This window comes from Phyllobates terribilis, unplaced genomic scaffold (assembly GCF_046119375.1).
Source record: "Phyllobates terribilis strain yellow unplaced genomic scaffold, ASM4611937v1 Scaffold_1__5_contigs__length_1240528914, whole genome shotgun sequence".
In the NCBI taxonomy this organism is placed as follows: Eukaryota; Metazoa; Chordata; class Amphibia; order Anura; family Dendrobatidae; genus Phyllobates; species Phyllobates terribilis.
The window spans coordinates 921142765-921162176 of NW_027362761.1; the positions used below are offsets into that span (position 1 = coordinate 921142765).

The 19412-nt window shown below is 40.8% G+C and overlaps 1 protein-coding gene across 2 annotated transcripts in view; it reads left to right on the top strand.

The window, feature by feature from the left end:
- Positions 1-10819, top strand: part of LARP1B (La ribonucleoprotein 1B) — a 36728-nt gene extending 25909 nt beyond the window's left edge. For both annotated transcript variants that reach the window (XM_073641565.1, XM_073641573.1), the window contains exons 14-19: positions 311-417; positions 2624-2784; positions 5465-5609; positions 8658-8767; positions 8989-9116; positions 9308-10819. In XM_073641565.1, coding sequence (XP_073497666.1) covers positions 311-417; positions 2624-2784; positions 5465-5609; positions 8658-8767; positions 8989-9116; positions 9308-9481 — 825 coding nt within the window. In that variant the 3' untranslated portion in view covers positions 9482-10819. The remainder of the gene's footprint in view (positions 1-310; positions 418-2623; positions 2785-5464; positions 5610-8657; positions 8768-8988; positions 9117-9307) is intronic.
- Positions 10820-19412: the final 8593 nt, after the last annotated feature.

Below are 19412 nucleotides of genomic sequence, written 5' to 3' on the forward strand. Positions count from 1 at the left end.
GCACAAAATGATTGTTCAAAGCTAGCAGTGGCACTCTATGCACCCCTGGTCTGGCCTACCTGTTCAGTGCACCTTCTCACCTACTCGTTTTCTGTCTTCACCACCTCTACTTTGACAACTCGGGCTTTACAGGGGTCACAGGAATGTGGAGATAAATGGGTGGTTCCCTGAACTGCTAAGCCACATCAAAAGTGCACCAAGGGCTTGGTTTGAACAGTCATTTTGGTTGACACTTCTTAATAAGCTAGATCTCGCATAATTTGACTTTTTTTTTTTTTTTTTTTTCCTCTTTTTTTTTTTTTTTTTGTAGACTCCAAGAAAGAGGAAGACCCGTTACAGTTCAAATCCACCTCTTGAATCTCATGTTGGTTGGGTAATGGATTCTAGGGAACACAAAGCGACAACCTCGTCTGTCAGGTAAAGTATGATTTGACTTAGAACTGACATTTTATGTTTTTTAGCTTTTTCAACAGAATGTCCGTTTGATCTGGTCATGCTTAAAGGGCTGTCACCACAGACTACACCTTTCAGTACACTCACAGTACGGCAGGAAACTCCCATTTTATGCATTTCTTTGACAAATGATTTGTCATGGGACACTCTTGCTTTCTACAGTGATATGGGGAGTATTTTACAGCAACACATCAGTGCAACATGCTGTTCTTTCCCAGAGCTATAAATTGTTACATTCTACACTTAGTTCTTACTGCTAAGCTAAAAGTGAAAAATACAAGCCGAAGGTGACTATCTCTCTATAGAAGGGTAAGCATTGCAAGACTTCTTAATGTTTCTATAGCTGGGATGCACAATTTTTTTTTTTTTTTTTTTTTTTTTTTTTTTTTTTTTTTTTTTTTTTTTTTTAATATACCAAAAGCCATTCAGAATGACCATATGAAGAGCTGCAAGAAAAGTTAAAGGGGTACTTGCATGAATGCATGAACAGAACCACTGTCGGTACATTAATACATAATCAGAACCAATATTTGATTATTTGATAAGGATTTGGAGAGTTGCTGCTCTAAAGGTGTGAACACTCCAGAACTTGCTTATACTGAGTTTTTGTAGCAGAAACTTGAACAAATCCTCAACATTAACTGAAAAATCCTGAAAACATTTTGAGATTAACATGAAGCATGGTATAGATTGCTGCATGATCACAACCACTGTCAGTACATGAATTCAGTGCCAAGACCACTGTTATTACAGGAATAAATCGCCAAGCTTAGTACAGTGATCAATCAGTTTCAGGTCAGCCTCATACACTTGTATCACGTAAACATGCAAAAACTCCCAGTATCTCCTCATTGGTGCCAACAATTGTCAGACTGCAGACCATACAGGTCTCATGAGGAGACTTCATTCCCAGTGCTCATCTTTGCAGACTTCCTGTCACTGTGCCCTTAAAGCAGGGGTGAGCAACTTTTTTTTCTAAGGGCCATTTGGATATTTATACCATCATTTGGGGGCCATACAAATCGCATGCTCACTCTACCCATAAAGTACGTCCCGATGCTGGCACTGGTGTCAGGACGTAATCTTCCATTGCTCGTGCCTCAGTGTTCTGTAGTGAACACTGCGTTCGTGTGCTCACAGAGCAAGAAACTAAAGGGCCGGTGGCCGTCAAAACACAGCTGGCAGCCCAAGCAATGTGGTCCCTGAGAATCTACTTGGGGAAGGGGCTGACAAGTGCTCCACTGCTTTGCCCCTGTATCTGCACCGAAGTGTTAAACTATATTCACGTCTGAAAGAGACAGGCTTGTTCTACAGCAAATTATTGTAAGACTCAAGTTCAAGGTGCAAATCCTGTCCAGCTCCTCTAGTGATGGGGCTTATTTACATGGCTCACTGAACAGACCCTGACCTTGGCTACATTTGTGAGTTAATATTTGTTTTAAAGTGGGTTACATGGCCAGATTTTGATCTTAGCACTTAGCAGCAGGAATGAAATAAGTTTTATAGTCTTTACTAATGTGGCATTGCTCACGGGGTAATAATGCAGAGCAGCCTTCAGACATGCCGCAGAGAATGCTGTGAGCTATGCCCCCGCGTAAAGACCATAAAAAATGGCCACCTTCCTTTAAATCTGCCATATGGTTCAAGAAATACAGTATACTTAAGAGGGACTGTGGAAATAACATAAGCAAAAACTGGACCCTTTTGACCTGGTGACAGATTATCTTTTGAGGGTATGTGCCCACGATCAGGAGCCGCTGCAGGTTTGAAGCTACGTGTTTACGCAGCATCAAACCCACAGTATCCTGATGTTGCAACTTAGTGGATGGGATTTCTAGAAATCCCATGTCCACTCTGCGTCCCTTTACACCTGTGGATCACCTGCGGAAGCTGACATGTGGCGTGTCTTTTAGACTTGCAACATATCAATTTCTCTTGCGGGTCCGCATCTGGACTTTCCCCATAGATTAACATTGATAAGGAAAGTCTGCATGTGGGGGGAAAAAAAGTAAAAATTGCGCCACTAATTTGCATAAAATGAGGGTGGAAGCTGCGCGGCTACTCCACAGCTTCAGTGCTGCAGCGGCTCCTGACCGTGGGCACATACCCTAAAATGTAAAGTTCTGTATTGGGCTGAGGATTTCCATAATGGTGTCTAATTCCTTTCTAGCCGTTCCTGTGCTTCCCCCTTCGATGCGACAGTACTTGTAGGCAGCTTTGGGTGTACCTCTCATGCTCTACCCAAGTTCCAGCACCCTTCTCATGAACTCTTAAAAGAAAATGGGTTTACGCAGCAAGCATACCATAAATATCGGCGGAGATGCTTGAATGGTGAGCACTGACTAGTCTTTGGCTAAATGGCTGTGATACACCTTAATAAACTGATAACTACTCTACTCTAGAACAGTCAGATATTCATCCAAGTCATTGCTTTAGAAAAATTGGATAAAGAGAAATATTACTAATGAATGTAAAATAATGTCATATGAAGCATAAGATATGCACTTGTTCATTTATAATATAGGTTGTGTAATATTTAAAGGGGGTCATCTGGAATTTATTTATAGGTTTTTGCCAGCTCAGAGCTGCTTCGCTTCTGTTCTGTTCATGGGGCGTGACTGACAGCAGGCAGGACGTTGGCAGTCATGCTCAGAAGAGTAAGGCTGCGTGCCCACTACGTGTTTTTCAAGCGTTTTTGCCACAGAATTTCCGCAGCGAAAACGCTTGGTAATATGTGCCCCATGGTCCCCAATGATCAGCATGTGCTGTGCACATGCTGCGTAAATTTCTGCTGCGGATTATCATTGCGGTAAAATCTGCAGCATGTCCATTAATTTTGCGGACACGCGGCATAATTGCCGCCATTGACTTGCATTGAATCGCTTAATATCCGCATGACTACATGTGCACATGCGGGTATTAAGTGATTCAATGTGCGGATGGTACCTGGGTCTGGAGAAGAGGAGACTCTCTCATCCAGACTCGGGTACCATAGTACTTGTTTAAAGAATTTAAAATAAAAAATATACATTATACTTGCCTTCTGATGGCCCCCGGTCTCCTGTACGGTGCGTCCTGGCTCCATGGCGGCTCGCAGTGGTGTAAAAAGACCTTCCATGGCGTCATTTAGTCATGGGACAGGTCACGCGACCGCTGACGTTGGCGGCTGCGTGACCTGTCGCATGACTAAATGACGTCATGGAAGGTCCTTTTACACCACCGTGAGCCGTACAAGAGACTGGACACACCGGAGGAGGAGACCGGGGGCCATCAGGTGAGTATGGTTTTTTTTTTTTTCTTTGTCTTTTTTACCATTTTTATTCTATTTTTTTTTTTTTTTTTTTTTAACTATTAACTTGGTCACACTATATAAATCCATGCCATGCATGGATTTATATAGTGTGACCAAGATGTCAAGCACTTTTCCAAGTGATGCTAAAATCGCTTGGAAAAGTGCTTGATAACCTGCATGCAGAAATTCATGTAAAAACGCTTGACAAATGCTTCTACCTGGCAGGAAAAACGCATGTAAAATCCGCATGTGTTTTTCCTGCCAGGGAGATGCAGAAAAAATCAGCAGCATTTCTGCATCTTGGGCACTTGGCTTAAGAGCTGCTTTAGAATTTAGGTTAAATGAAGCAGCAGGTGCCGGGCCGATCAGGCAGGTAGTTGCTGACTCCTGTCAGTTCTTAACTAGTGTTGAGCGAGTATGTTCTATTAACCCTTTCGTCGAGTATGCTCGGGCCGAGCTCCGAGTATTTATAGCTGCTCGGTGATACGTTTGAATCGCTCCCGTGTGCATGATTTGCAACTGTTAAACATTCCTCACATGTAATAAAGCTGTGAAACAGTTGCAAATCATGCACACGGGAGCGATTTAACCTGATCACCGAGCAGCTGTAAATACTCGGAGCTCGGCCCGAGCATACTCTGAACAGAACATACTCGCTCAACACTATTCTTAACCCAATGAGAAAAAAAAAAAATTATAGTCCTGGATAACTTCTTTTTAAAGAGAACCTGTCAGCAAGATTTAGCCCTATAAAATAAAGGCATGGCTATAATGGGGCTGTGATGCTGATTAATCTGATACCTGATGTGAAGGGATCCGCTCATTGGCTGCAGAATACTCACCTTATGAAACTGTCATTTTCTGAAAGCTTCATAAAGTGAGTATTCAGCAGCCACTGAGCGGATCCCTTCACATCAGGTATCAGATTAATCAGCGCCATTATAGCCATGCCTTTAGATTATAGGGCTAAGTCCTGCTGACAGGTTCACTTTTAAATGTTTTTACCTTGTGTTTAATCCTGGACAGAGATTTCATTACAACAATAAATCTTCCAATTTTACATAAGGCTCTGCTCACATAAATTAAAGCCTTCTGGATCTGTTGGACACTATTGATAACATAAGGGTCAAATGCGATGTCACTGTACTGCTTTTTTTGTTCTACCCCCTCTATTGCTTATTCTACTCAAAAGTGCAGTAAGTGTTTTGCAACACAGAATCGATAAGGACACATCAAGTCAATAATTTGCAGATATTTTACGTTCTTGCTGAGTTTTGCCTAGATATGCGACTTCTTGCTTCCCTGATACACAAGCCGCATTCATTGAAGAATCACTAGTCCTGACCGCAACTTTATCACCCTCTAGTGGTGATAAAAGGTATATGAACTTTTTGCATGGTTATGCTCTGCACATTATCCTAAATCTCCTCTACAGAAATCTGGAATGGTGGTGTATTCGTATGTATGTAGCACAGCTTCCATATAAGATTATTATTCTTCCGATAAGATTAACAAACCAATATTTGTAAATATTGTTTGTTCTCCAAAGAAAAATCATAACATTTTTCACATTAGGCAAAATTTCTAGTCTTTGAGTAATTATGTTAACAGTTGGCCTGCAAGGCTTATTTCTATCTATTGATGATAAAGGATGGATCAGATCTCAAATCGTCACGTCTGTAACCAGGTCTAAACTTATATCTGCCTCTTGTTTATCAGAAAGAAAAAGACTGGGAATTGGTCAATCCCCAGAGATGAACACTCTATTCCGTTTTTGGTCTTTCTTTCTCCGAGATCACTTCAACAAAAAAATGTACGAGGAATTTAGACAGCTTGCTGTGGAAGAAGCCAGAGTGAACTACAGGTTAGCAGTGCAATCCTGTACCCTTAACACTACCACCACTTTACAGCTTGGTACTATGATCCCATACTAGTTGCACCTAAAAATGTATATATTAGTATGTCAGTGCGAGCTAGTCAGTGGCCGCTGGTCGCCTTGACATTCCATCTGGTTTCTTCTGACTTGTGCTGTCCAAGACTACAGCTGACAATGGTCACAGATTGGCTTCAGTTGTCTGTGTGTTCAAGAGCGCTGGTGGTTCAGTACATGAGGATCTTTACACCGCACCAGGCCTGATTTTTAGTATGAAGATTAGTAGTCAACGACTCTTCAAATATATTCAGTGTGCACACAAATCATACACAGAACGAAAAATGTTTTACTGATATCTGCAATTTGGAAAACAATGTTTTAAGTGCATTTTCATCACTTTTTTGCCCTTTTTTTTTTTTTTTTAAGGGCCGAAAATTCAGTAGTTCTAGTTTACATAGGCATAGGAGAAAGCTGCTGCCACTCATGCCGTGATGTGACCTAAGGGGCTTGGCTTCCTTCCATCCAGTGTTCCAAGCCACACCCTTTTGGTCTTGCCTCCTCAATATTGTCCTTCAATTATCAGACTCCCATCAGACCTTCTCTCTTCCTCCCCACCCCCCTTAACTGTCATTATCCTGTCACTGCACCTCTCCTGACACTTGGGAGGTATTATTCTCGCCATCATGCTGGCTCTGCCCAAGAGCTGCGTTATGTAATCACCTGGCTGCAGCTCTCCTGGCATTGGTAAGTCGGGGGCAGGGACTGCAGCAGTGATATGGGGAGGTATGTGGAAACATCCATTACTGGCGTTGGGAATTCCTGCAGTGAGGGCTAATGGGTATGGTTCCAAAATCTAGAGCAGGCAATGTTGAGAGTTGGAGGGCGGATGGGAACTGCAATGGATACCAGTAATTTGTTTAGTCAGAAAACTGCTTCCAAACAGGAGGTGCTGCTGCTAGGCTGTAGAAGTCTACAAATATCTGAAAACCATAAAATGCAACAGAAAGCATCACATGAACACTAGAAAGGATGTAGGCAAGCCACTTTAGGTATTAACTTTTTTTCAATTGACCGGACAATCCCTTCAGATCACCCATCCCATTCATTTCAGTGGCAAATTCAATTTTTTGGGGGGAGTTTGCAGACATCTTTTTAATAAACCTGGAATTCCTGAATGACCTACAACATTCTGCTTGTTCATTGCACATATTGAGCTGTGAAGCCCAAAACACACCCCTAGCTTTTTTTTTTTTTTTGTTCCTTTAATTACCCAATAACAATGAAAGGGATACAATGGCTCTCTATTTTAAAGACCTATAAATTTGCTGACCCTTAGATGGACAACAGTGTGCATACTATGCATTCACTTCAGCAGGTAGCCAACTTCATGTACCCAGCTTCCACCACAGTGTGCAGACATGGTGCTGACATGAAACATGGGACCCTCCAGCCTGCAGTGCAGTTAGAGGGGGCAGGCAACACTACACCTGCAAACCATTCTTCTATGAGCACAACACTACAGCCATGTCACACTGGTTGTTGGGTCCCATCTACTAATTTGTGTACAGAAATAATAATCTTTATGTTTATATAGCGCTAACATATTCAGCAGCGCTTTACATACATTATCGTCGCTGTCCCCATCGGGGCTCACAATCTAGATTCCCTATCAGTATGTCTTTGGAGTGTGGGAGGAAACCTACGCAGACACGGGGAGAACATACAAACTCCTTGCAGATGTTGTCCTTGGTGGGATATATACAGCAGTGTTCAAAATAATAGCAGTCCAATATAACCAGATTAATCACTGACATGTGGTAATATAATTTATACCAAAAACAAACGATTAACCAGTTGGTGCAGTAGATTCTGAGAAAACCAACTTGGCATTCATGATCTACATGTTTTTGAGTCTGTGTAATTGCATAATTTATTAAAAGATGTGTTCAAAATAATAGCAGTGTGGAGTTCAATTAGTGAGGTCAATCATGTTTCAACAAAACAACCCTAAACACACCAGTAAACGAGCAAAATCTTGTTTCCAGTCCAACAAAATTGAGGTTATGTAGTGGCCAGACCAATCCCCGGACCTTAATCTGATAGAACACTTGTGGGGGGGGGACATCAAAAATGCCGTTTCTGAGGCAAAGCCAACAAATGCCAAACAATTTTAGGATATAGTCAAACCATCCTAGGCTGAAATAACAGTTGACAGGTTCCAGAAGTTGGTTGACTCTATGCAACATAGATGTGAGTAAAGGGACAGGAAAGACACAACGTGCAAAAATAGGGTCTTATCTGGGTAACCATATTGAAAGAATAATTTGATGGTGCTCACCTGGTGTGGTTGTGTGCACACAACCACTAATAACGCTTAGGCTGCTGCAGACCCACAAGGGGATGAAATGCAGGTAATGGAGAAACAAATGGGTTAGTTCTGCGCTGCCATGTAGAAAGTATGAGGGATGCCAATCCGAGTGCAAGTGGTTTATTTAGTCAACGTGTTTTGAAGTGTACAAACTTCTTCAGGACAACCACTTGCACTCGGATTGGCATCCCTCATACTTTCTACATGGCAGTGCAGAATTAACCCATTTGTTTCTCCATTACCTGCTTCAACATAGATGTGAAGCATTTCTAAAAAATTGTGGGTATACAACTAGATTTGAGGAGTTGGCATTCCTGTGAATCACTAAACCTAATAAGTACATATTCTGAGTTTGGGGTATTTTCTGTAAAGTAGTTAAGAATTATGTACACTTCTCTCCATGTTTTGAATTAGAAAACAGTGTGCAATGTTCCCAATGCATGGAAATGAAATAAAAACTAGTATAAAGATTTTTTGCTTAACTCGTATGTACAGTAAGTAGTGTTCAAAATAATAGCAGTGTGTTCAAAAACCTGATTGCCATGATTGTTACTTTCTAATTGCCCTGGTGACATGGAGCCGTAAAGTGCTGGCATTTGCCTGCAGCTTTTGTGAAAACTGATTGTGTTGAGCACTTGATACAAAGATCCTAAGTCTTCTCCTGCATACAGGTATGGTCTGGAATGCCTGTTCAGATTTTATAGCTACGGACTGGAAAAGAAACTCAGACCAGATATATTCAAAGATTTTCAAGACGAGACTCTGAAAGACTATGAAACGGGTAATCTAAAATTTTATATTGACCAATCTACAATGGGTTTGACATGTCATTACATAGAACACGATTTGTGCATAAGATATATTAAAATCTGAACTTTACATATCCAGAAAATCTAAAATGATAAACCATATTCTGGATTAATAATTCATTACTAAGGCATAATTTTATTCAGAAATGCTTGCCCAGTACAATGGTAACTAATTGTTATCCTCTTTAATCAGGTCAGCTGTATGGGTTAGAGAAATTTTGGGCTTTCCTCAAGTATGCTCAAATTAAGAATATGTCTGTCAACCCAACGTTACAGAATCATCTGAGCAAGTTCAAGAGACTGGAAGACTTCAGAATTGATGTTAGTGACTGAAAAGCTTCTTATTGTTGGTGTATCCATCAATGTACAGCTCATAGACTTGATAACATAAAAATGTGTCCAGAATTGACAATTACTTCTGCTGCTCAGATAACTAATTCTGTGTTTCAGATCTAGACTAACTTGTCATGAATCTGCTCATGTTTTCATTTGAATCTTCTATGTTTTTACAGCCACCAATCGCTGAAAAATGTGGACTACGCAGGCGTCCATCAAATTCTGGAAATGAAGAGACGAGCCGTCGCAGACCCCGTTTAGGGTCTTCAAGAACAGGTGCTGTCACGAAGCACTCAGCTGCTATGCATTCTCAGGGTCCTACTGATTACCGCAACAAAGCAAACGTTTAACAGCTGGGGTAAGGTCATCGAAGAAATGAATCTGGACAAATTAACTTTGCAAACTACGTCAGATTTAAAAAAACACAAGCAAAAAAAAGCAGTATCTTAGCTAGAGGTGCTTCTGACTTGTGAAAGCTTGATTGGCATGATCGGGGCAAGCAATAAGATTTTATGTGTGGTATGATTGGATTGCAAGCTGAGTGTTTTATACATGAGAAGGCACAAATGGTTTCTGCATTCTTTGTGCACATGCAAGTCACAGGATGCCGATTGTTTCTAACAAGTGCTTAGGAACCTTTTAAAGTAGCCATACTTGTGCTGTCCTCACCATTTGGGGATATCCATACCGTACAGAACTTGAAGGAATACAGACATTTTCTGCATTATAATAGGACCTCAATCCATGACTTTTCATTTCCATCCTAACTTCCCAATTGTCGTTAGATTTAGAAATCCAGGTGCTATGATATGGGAATAAAAAGCTGAATAAACCAAATTTCTATAGGCTAATTATGGCAATACATTGGGAAGATGATGTGGTTTTCAGCATGGGTTAATTGTAAATTATGTTCACATTAAGGCAATTAATGGCATTGCAAATGACAATCATGTACCATGACAATGTTTTCTAAGCAGATTTCATGTGCAGTATATTGCTTGATATTCTTTTCAGTAATAAAAAATTGGTCTAATTCTAGGGCTTTTATATGCAGACTGCACATGTGGTTCTTTTTGACTGGGATATTCCTTTGCCTTTTTTTAATAAAAATCTTGTGATTTTACAACTTTTACTTTCTCTTTTTTAATATACATATATCCGGTTCATGTGTGTGTTTTTTTTTTTTTTTTTTCTTTATATTGGTTTACTCCTTTTTCTATAAAGGGGAACGTGATGTAAGCTGGCAATATAGTACACCCAATAATGAGATCTTATGCGTAAACTAAGCTCCAGCTAGAGGTTTGTGTCATCACGATCCATGTTATCAAGTCAATGTTTGAGCAGTTTGTCTAATGCACAGCTCCATATTCCAAAGGCCGGACTGGTACAACTAAGAAATGAATTCCCACACTGTTGGGTCTATTAATGACTTGTGATCAAAGGTAGACATTTATTTTGGAAGCAGTAGGATATAGCAGACTGCAAGTATCTGAGCAAAGCCAACTGTTTATTTCCCGTTCTTCCTGGAGCTCTTACAGATGCCTTTTATCTCACGGTCTTAAGTGAATAAATACAGTTGGTGCACAGAGTATTTCTTCACATTTTATCCTCCTGCTTTATCTTGCATATAATAAGGAAATGCATTTCTGCACTAACTGTATGTGTAGAAATGATTAAAGCATAGATGGGTTTGGTCTGGTATTAAATGTGATTGTGGCATTTTTTTTATAAATAAAAAATATATATATTTTTATGCAACTCGTTTGCTTATTTATGCATAATACCATCCTAAATGTTTGACTAGCCATGAGGTGTCATCAGTGTTTAGAGTTGTGGAAATTGTATTGCGTAGCTTGTGATGTCCTACAACTTGAGATTAGATGTCCTAATACTCTGACCCATGCCCTTTATTTATAGCAGCTAGCACAAGACTAAAAATCACAAAACATGTGATGCAGCACTGACTTCCCCATTTTTTTTTTTTTTTTGCACTTTCAGTAATTTTCTTATACTTATCTTGACATGTGGCTAAAAGTTGGAATAACACTGGCTTTCAAACCATTAATAGTGTTAACCTGAGTTTTCCCTTTAGTGGTTATGTACTGAATTACTCTAACACTTTTTAAAAAACAGCTTGAACCATTGATCAGTCACATTACACTGTAGACGAAAACTGCTTGTCAACTTAGCAACTTAGACTGTGAAGCAAAAAAAAAATGCACCAAATTTCTCAAACTTTACTGCAGAAGTTTGCACCAAAATCAAATCGTCCCCTTCTTAATTTGCATTTTAGACACTGGGGCGGCTTACAATTTGCTGGGTGGCATTATAGTGTTTGAATAGTATTTGTTGCAAGAAACTACCCTGGGGAAAGTTTGCATTTGCACGAAGTCTGCATCAATTACTGTACAGTGCTAGTAAATAGTGTTTTAACAAAACATTTACATCTTATAGGAATGTAATTTATATTGAATGATTTGAAGTTTGTGGCATAAATCACGTAGTACATTTTTAGCCTGAACTTAAATCATGCAAACTTAACCTATAACTTTGCTTTTCACAGCTTTTGCCATTTGCAGAAGTTTCTCTAGGACTTCATTCAACTAGGGGTGTGTAGTTTTATTTATTTTTTCTTGGGCCAGCACTTCCCCCTTTTTAAAGAGGAGACTGGATCACCAGATGGAGTAGTCCCTTTGAAAACCCATTCTGGAATGATTCTTTAATCCATTCTGAGCGATCTGCCTTTTTAGGAGTCATTTTGTATTTAGGCAACAAACCCTCCACCTACCTAACTGTAGAAAAGAAAAAGGTTATTGCCTCATTGTGTTTGATAATGGAATCGTTCACAATATTGTGTTGCCACTCCAGGAAGAACCGCTGACCCATGGTGAAACAAATGAACAAAAAACTCAGTGTTGGCAACTTGGTAAAATCTTCAGGTGACATATGTTTTTGGATAGCACATGCACATAAATCAATCTAAGTAAATGGATTAGTTCCTATTTCCCCCCACCATCACAGAAGGAGAACTTGCACATCTCTCCAAAGCGCACCTCACCACTTGTGCACTTGACCCAATCCCACCTCCTTGCAAACCTCACCACTATGCTTATCCTGGCCCTAACCTATCTTTTCAACCTATTACTAACTTCTGGCACCTTTCCTTCGGCTTTAAAACATGCCACGATCACACCTATCCTGAAGAGAATCTTTGACCCGACCTCTCAACCCATATCGCTGCTCCTGTTCACCTCTAACATCCTTGAACAGGAGCAAAGTTCAGCATGAACATGCTATCTCTCATTTAGCTCACTCTGTGTATGGGTGTTACTAGAAGCCACCTATACTCTGATATTCAGATCTACCTCTCCTGCCCAGATGTCACATCTCTGTGCTGTTAAGAATCCTAGAGTGTCTAGCAGCCATATCCTCCTCATCATGCTTCCTTAAGCTTAGTATGGACAAAACTGAACTTATTTTTCCTTCATTTCACCTAACTCCCCTACCTGATCTATCACAATAAATGACATCACACTTTTCGCAGTACTGGAAGTCCGCTGCCTCTGCCTTCTAAACCCCACATCCAACCGCTCGCCACCTCCAACTCAAAAAAAAAAGATATTTCCAGAATCCATCCTTTCCTCAACCCTGAATCTACTAAAATGTTTGTGCATGCCCTCATCATCTCCCGTCTCAACAGCTGCAATATCCTCCTCTGTGGCCTCCCAGTGAACACGCTCGCACCTCTCCAGTCCGTCCTTAAAGCGCACCTGTCTGCCTGTAGTTTACTTGGCAAAATCCTGCTGTGTCATGTTGTGGCTGCTGCACTGATTAATATAATACCTAAGGTGAAGAAATTCGTCTTGTGTAATCAGTGCTTGCAGTTTTGAGTTAATGATAGGTCTCTGTGCTTTCGGGTGGGACTGTAGGCAGGGTCTTTCCTTGGTACTCTGAACCAGATCCGCAAGAAAAGACCTGTCCACAGACCCACCCTATCTGTCTCCGTGTCTAGCTGTCTCTATGATGAGGAACATACTTGTGCTTCGGGGCGGCCTGTGGGCAGGTCTTATCTTGCTGATCTGGCCTAGAGCACCAAGGAAAGATCCATCCTACAGTCCCACCCTGAGGCACGGACATATCATTAACTCAAAACTGCAAACACTGATTATGGGTGGGATTATGGGTTGTGGAAGGGGTGAATATTCATTTGTTATTAACATGCGCTTGACTTGCTGGCGCATAACAATAAATTTTCAGGGGCTTGCAGCAGCACAATGGGTCAACGTACATGAATAAATTATGCATATCCTGAAAGGGCTGCCCAAGCCCTATTTCAGGATCCTCTTAGTAGGGTAGGCAAAAATGACCTGACACATTTAAAGGGAATCTATTATGATTTTGTGCACAGCATGTTGTGATTTTAATACACATTTCCACAAAGACTGGTGTTTGAAAACTGTATGTGAATGTTGTAAAGTGCTGCAAATCTGCCATCTCTGTACCTCTTCAATCCACTTAAGATCCAAAGCAGAAGCTTCAGCAGTCCCTCTGCAAGTCTCACTTAAAAGCTGGCAAATTGATGTGATATGGCTACACAGTAGCTGCGGCCTCAATGTTAACATGCTGTACAACTCTGCTGTTGTATGGATCCACATTACACTTGTGTATATGTAAACCAAAAATCTGACTACGGCTGGAATTTTGTATGCCAGTCTTAATGCATTTGCTGCATCTTATTCCTGCATCAGCACCTAACCAGAAAATTTACTCCTGTCCTTCCTTTATAGCCACTTTTTTTTTATGAATTGAGCAGGTGTTGACATGCCTCATCATATCTCTGATCTACCCACTTCAGCAGAGCTGGCAAGAAGTTGCAAATTTTGTTTGCATCTTTTCAAAGATGGATGGTAAAGACAGTGGCTTGCGAAAGTTTTTGCTGCCTCCCAGCCTGGAATGTCTTTTTTTTTTTTTTTTTTTTTTTTTTTTGAGGGTTTGCATCAGTTCATGTAAGGAACATGCCTACAACTGTGAACATTTAGTTTTCTTTTTGTTGTGAAGCAAACATCAAATGGGACAAAATAACTGAAGACTTCACTGTGCATAACTATTCACCCCCCTAAAGTCCGTACTTTAGAGTCTCCTTTTGCGGAAATTATCCAGTGACTTTCAGCTGTCTCTGAGCTTTCCACATCTTGCGACTGGGATTTTTGCACATTCCTCAAGGCTAAACAGCTCCAGCTGATTCAAGTTATATGGTTTCCTTTGGTGAACTGCAATCTTCAAGACTGACCACAGATTCTCAGTTGGATTAAGGTCTGGGTTTTGTCTAGGCCACTCCAAAACATTTACACGTTTCCCCTTAAACCATTCGAGTGTTGCTTTAGCAGTATGCTTTGGGTCATTGTCTTGTTGGAAGGTGAACCTCCATCTCGGTCTCAAATCACTGACAGACTGAAACAGGTTTTGCTCACTAATATCCCTCTATTTTGCACCATCCATCTTCCCCTGAAAACAGCCCTACAGCATGATGTTGCCACCATCATGTTTCACTTGGGGTGATGAGCGGTGTTGGTTTGACTCCAGACATAGCATTTACCTTGGTGGCCAAAAAGTTCAATTTTGGTCTCCTCTGATTACAGCACCATTCTCCATACATTTGGGGAGTCTCCCACGTGTCTTTTGGCAAACACAAAACAAGCCTTACAATTTTTGTAAGTAAAGGCTTTTTTCTGCCCACTCTTCCATAAAGGCCTCCTCTATGGCGTATACGGCTTATTGTGGACAGATCATGGTTACCTTTGGTCTCTGTGCTGCCTCTCTGATTAATCTCTTTGATAATGGATTTGATGGTGCTCCAGGGGATCATCAGAGATTGGGATATTTTTTTATAACACAACCCTAACTTGCACTTTTCAACAACTTTGTCCATGACTTGTTTGGAGATCTCCTTGGTCTTCATTGTGGTGTTTGGTTAGTGGTGCCTTAATGGTTAAATGGTGTTGCAGTCTCTGTGGCCTTTCAGAAAAGGTGTCTCTATACTGACAGACCATGTGACACTTTGATTGCACACAGTTGGACTTCCTTTCACTAAGCATGTGACTTATGAAGGTAATTGCTTGCACCAGAAATTTTTAGGGGCTTCATTGCAAAAGGGCTGAATACATATGCACATGTCAATTTTTAGTTATTTGATGCCATAAATGTAATTTAGGCCTATATTTTTCTCACTTCACCAACTTAGACTATTTAATGCTGATGTATCACACACAAATCGCATTACAAAAATATTTAAACACAGGTTGTAATGTAACAAAATAGGTGAAAAGCCAAGGGGGTGAATACTTTCGCAAGCCACTGTTCAGACCACATATGGAACCCGAATTTAGGAATCAAAATGGACAACTTTTTAATAGGCTAATTGGAACTCTGCTCTAGACTTAATTCAGGTGAGTATGTTTTCAGATAGCACATGCACATCCATGTAAATTAATTAGTTCCTAGTTCCCCCACCATCACAGAAGGAGAGCTTACACATCTCCTCTGCAAAGAGCACCTCACCACTTGTGCACTTGACCCCATCCCACCTCGTCGTCAACCTCACCACTACGCTTCTCCTGGCCCTAACCTATCTTTTCAACCTATTGCTAACTTGTGGTACCTTCCCTTCTGCTTTAAAACATGCCACAATCACACCTATCCTTAAGAGAATCCTTGACCCGAGCTTTACGTGCAGTTATCGCTCCATATCGCTGCTCCCATTTACCTGTAATCTTGAACAGCATGTCCATGCTGAAATTCCCTCCAATCTCTCATCTCACTCACTCAGCATATAGGTGGCTTCCAGTAGCACCTATACGCTGATGATACTCTGATCTACCTCTTTAGCCCAGATATCACCTCTCTGCTGTCCAGAATCCCAGAGTGTCTAGCAGCTATATCCTCCTCATCATGCTTCCTTAAGCTTAGTATGGAAAAAACTGACAGAATTTTTCCTCCATTTCACTTAGCTCCCCCACCTGATTTATCACAATAAATTACATCACACTTTTTGCAGTACTGGAAGTCCGCTGCCTCGGCGTAAAACTTGCCTCTGCCCTTCAAACCGCACATCCAAGCTCTTTCCACCTCAAACTCAAAAAATATTTCTAGAATCTGTCCTTTCCTCAACCCTGAATCTACTAAAATGTTAGTGCATGCCCTTATCTCCTGCCTCGACTACTGCAATATCCTCCTCTGTGGCCTCCCAGCGAACACACTCGCACCTCTCCAGTCCGTCCTTAACTCTGCTGCATGACTAATCTACCTTTTCTCTTCTGCTTCTACCCTCTGCAAATCCATCGCCTCCCAATTCCCCAACAAATTCAGTTCAAACTACAAAGCCGTCCATAATCTGTCTCCTCTGTGTATCTCCGAACTAATCATAATAGTGTCTTATTTGACTCAGATCTTTCCTTCACTCCTCACATCTGATCATTGCCCACTCATGTCACCTACACCTCAAAAACATCTCTAGAATTCGACCTTTTCTTACCTGTGACTTGGCAAAAACTCTCACTGTAGCTCTTAATCATTCTTGTCTGGACTATTGCAACTTTTTAGTAAGAGGGAGACCGATTAGTAAATTCTCCCCTCTCCAATCTGTCCTGAATGCAGCAGCCAGGATCATATTCCTTTCCAACCGCTACACCGATGCCTCTACCCTGTGCCAGTCATTGCCCATCTGCTACAGAGGCCAATATAAAAGTATCACTCTCAAACACAAAGCCCTCCGTGCTTCAGCACCACCCTACATCTCCTCCCTCTTCTCAGTCTACCACCCTACCTGTTCTGCTAATGACCTAAAACTTGCATGCTCAATAATCTGAACCTCCCACCCCAGTCTCCAAGGCCTCTTGCATGCTGCGCCAATTCTCTGGAATGCACTACCCAGGACAATTCGATGAATGCCCAATACCCCCAGTTTTAAGCGTGGCCTAAAAATGTATTTCGTTAGACTGGCCTATTGCCTCACCTCACTTAACTATTCCTGCTTTGCCCATACACAATTTTCTTCAAGATCAGGACCCTCGTAGCATCTTTTCACACATCCTCCATACACCTAAATTAGCCCTCTGTGGATGTATTTGTACATATACTGGCTGGTAACCAGTTCATGGAGCGTTATTTGAATACCCTCATTATTATATTGATAGCTAGACCATACAAGGACTCTTTACCATTCATCTTTTTGTGTCTCCTCCATTTCCTCAGATTGTAAGCTTATGAGCAGGGCCCTCACTCCTCTTGGTAGCTGTTGTGTTATTCTGTAATGTCTTTATTGTCTGTGCAAGTACAAGTCCCCTCTAAAATGTAAAGTGCTGCAGAATGTGTTGGCACTATAGAAATAAAATTATGCATTTGTGCGTTATGGAAAACAAAAGCCATAGGGCCAGTGGTATCAATTCCAAATATTACATATGAAATTATGTGGATGGAAAGTTTTTTTTTTTTTTTTTCAAACTGGCTATAGGCTATGTTCCCACTTCTGTCATGGATTTATTGCAGGACCTTTATGGACACATCTAACCTTTGCTGTTGCTGAGGCTCCATTGTAGTTCAGAAAGGGTAGCATGTGCAGTACTTCCTTTACCATGTAAAAGATGGCCCATAAGATGTAGTTAGTTTAAATTATGTGTAAATAATGGGATTTGTCAGTTATGGAGGAAATAAAACCGAATCGGCCATAAGATAGATCCGTGTTATTTACGGTGTTTCAGCTCTCAAAGGGTTATATCATTATAAATGCACTTGTTGAGGGGTAGACTATATTCGGCAGCAAGTGAATATTAAGATTTTGTGCTGAAAAGAAAAAAAAGACAAGTATAATAGTCCATTTATACTGGCCGATTTCAGGCAAATAATGAGAACCGACTGATTATAGTTAAGTTGTTCAGCGCTCGTTAACCAGCGTATTTACCCAGGCTGACAAATATTGATAGTGACAGAAAGATTCCTAACAAAATATACTGTTCAGAGGCACAGAATGGTTGTATCGGAAGTACAACCCGTTTACACAGGCCAATGTGTTTTTTTTGTTATATTTATGCCGGCCTAGCAATTAAATTACTAGAAGAATAGGTAGTTACTCATTTTGTGAAGTGATTGCTGGCATGTTTAGAGAGGGTAATCAAGAACAGGCTACGCCTGGTTTCCTTTTCACCATTCACATGAGGCTGGTTTGGCACATGGAGAGGTAGGACATATAGTGGTTAGGAACCATCCATAATAAAAGGTCACCTTGACATGGTTGGATGGATTTTGCACTTTTTGATCAAAAAATGGTAACCAAGTACCTCACTTTTTAACTGTTACAGCAATTATGGAGTTCATTAATGGCAGTGTGATGACGCATCATGTTAGTCTATTTGCCACATGGCGTATTTGTGCACCTTTACATTAAATACTAAAAAGGTGTGCAGGTCTTATTTCTTTTTTATTCCTACAAATGTTTTTTAAAAATGCAGGGAAAAGAAACTTCCTGTTTCTACATACAGAAGAGAAAAAAGAAGAATTAGCTGGGTAGAAAGGCAAAACTAGCAATTGTAAGTACACAGTGCCGTATAATATGATGACTGCAATATATTAGGATAATACTTTGATGGGAGGAGTGCTTCTTTAAAGATCTGAGTGAATTTGACAAGGGTAAATACGTGATGGCCAGATAAGACTGAGAACAATATAAAAGAGAAGTGGTTAACTGGCACAATGTACAGGGAACACTTATGCACATGGGAAGTGTAGCAGCTTGTCTAGTCCGATCCCACTAAACAGCTACTGTATAGAAAGGTGTAAAAACAAAAATACCGTGCATGGCATTTGGTTGCATAGCTAGCTGCAGAACGGTGAGTGCGCTCCTGCTTACCAATGTCCACCAAAGCTTTAGAACAGGATCCATCACATCTTATGGACATCTAGGGGCATGTGCCGTTACGGGGGGGGGATAATGTGACCCGACACATTCAGGAGAGGTTTGCGGAACAAGACAATTTAAGGTATTCTGCTACAGAAGACGTGGTACCTTCTTGTGGACTTCATGCCATGGAGTGAGACTGACACAGAATTAGGATGTTGTAACACAGCAGGAAATAACAATGAGGAAACTTCATAGATCCCATTGGACACATTTTCTATGAAAACCTTTCACCCCTAATTGCAATATGAGACATTGAGATCAATGAAGATTAAGTTTTGCCCCTACTCCCAAAGCTTTACTTTCCACTGTGAACCATAGAAAAGCCGACA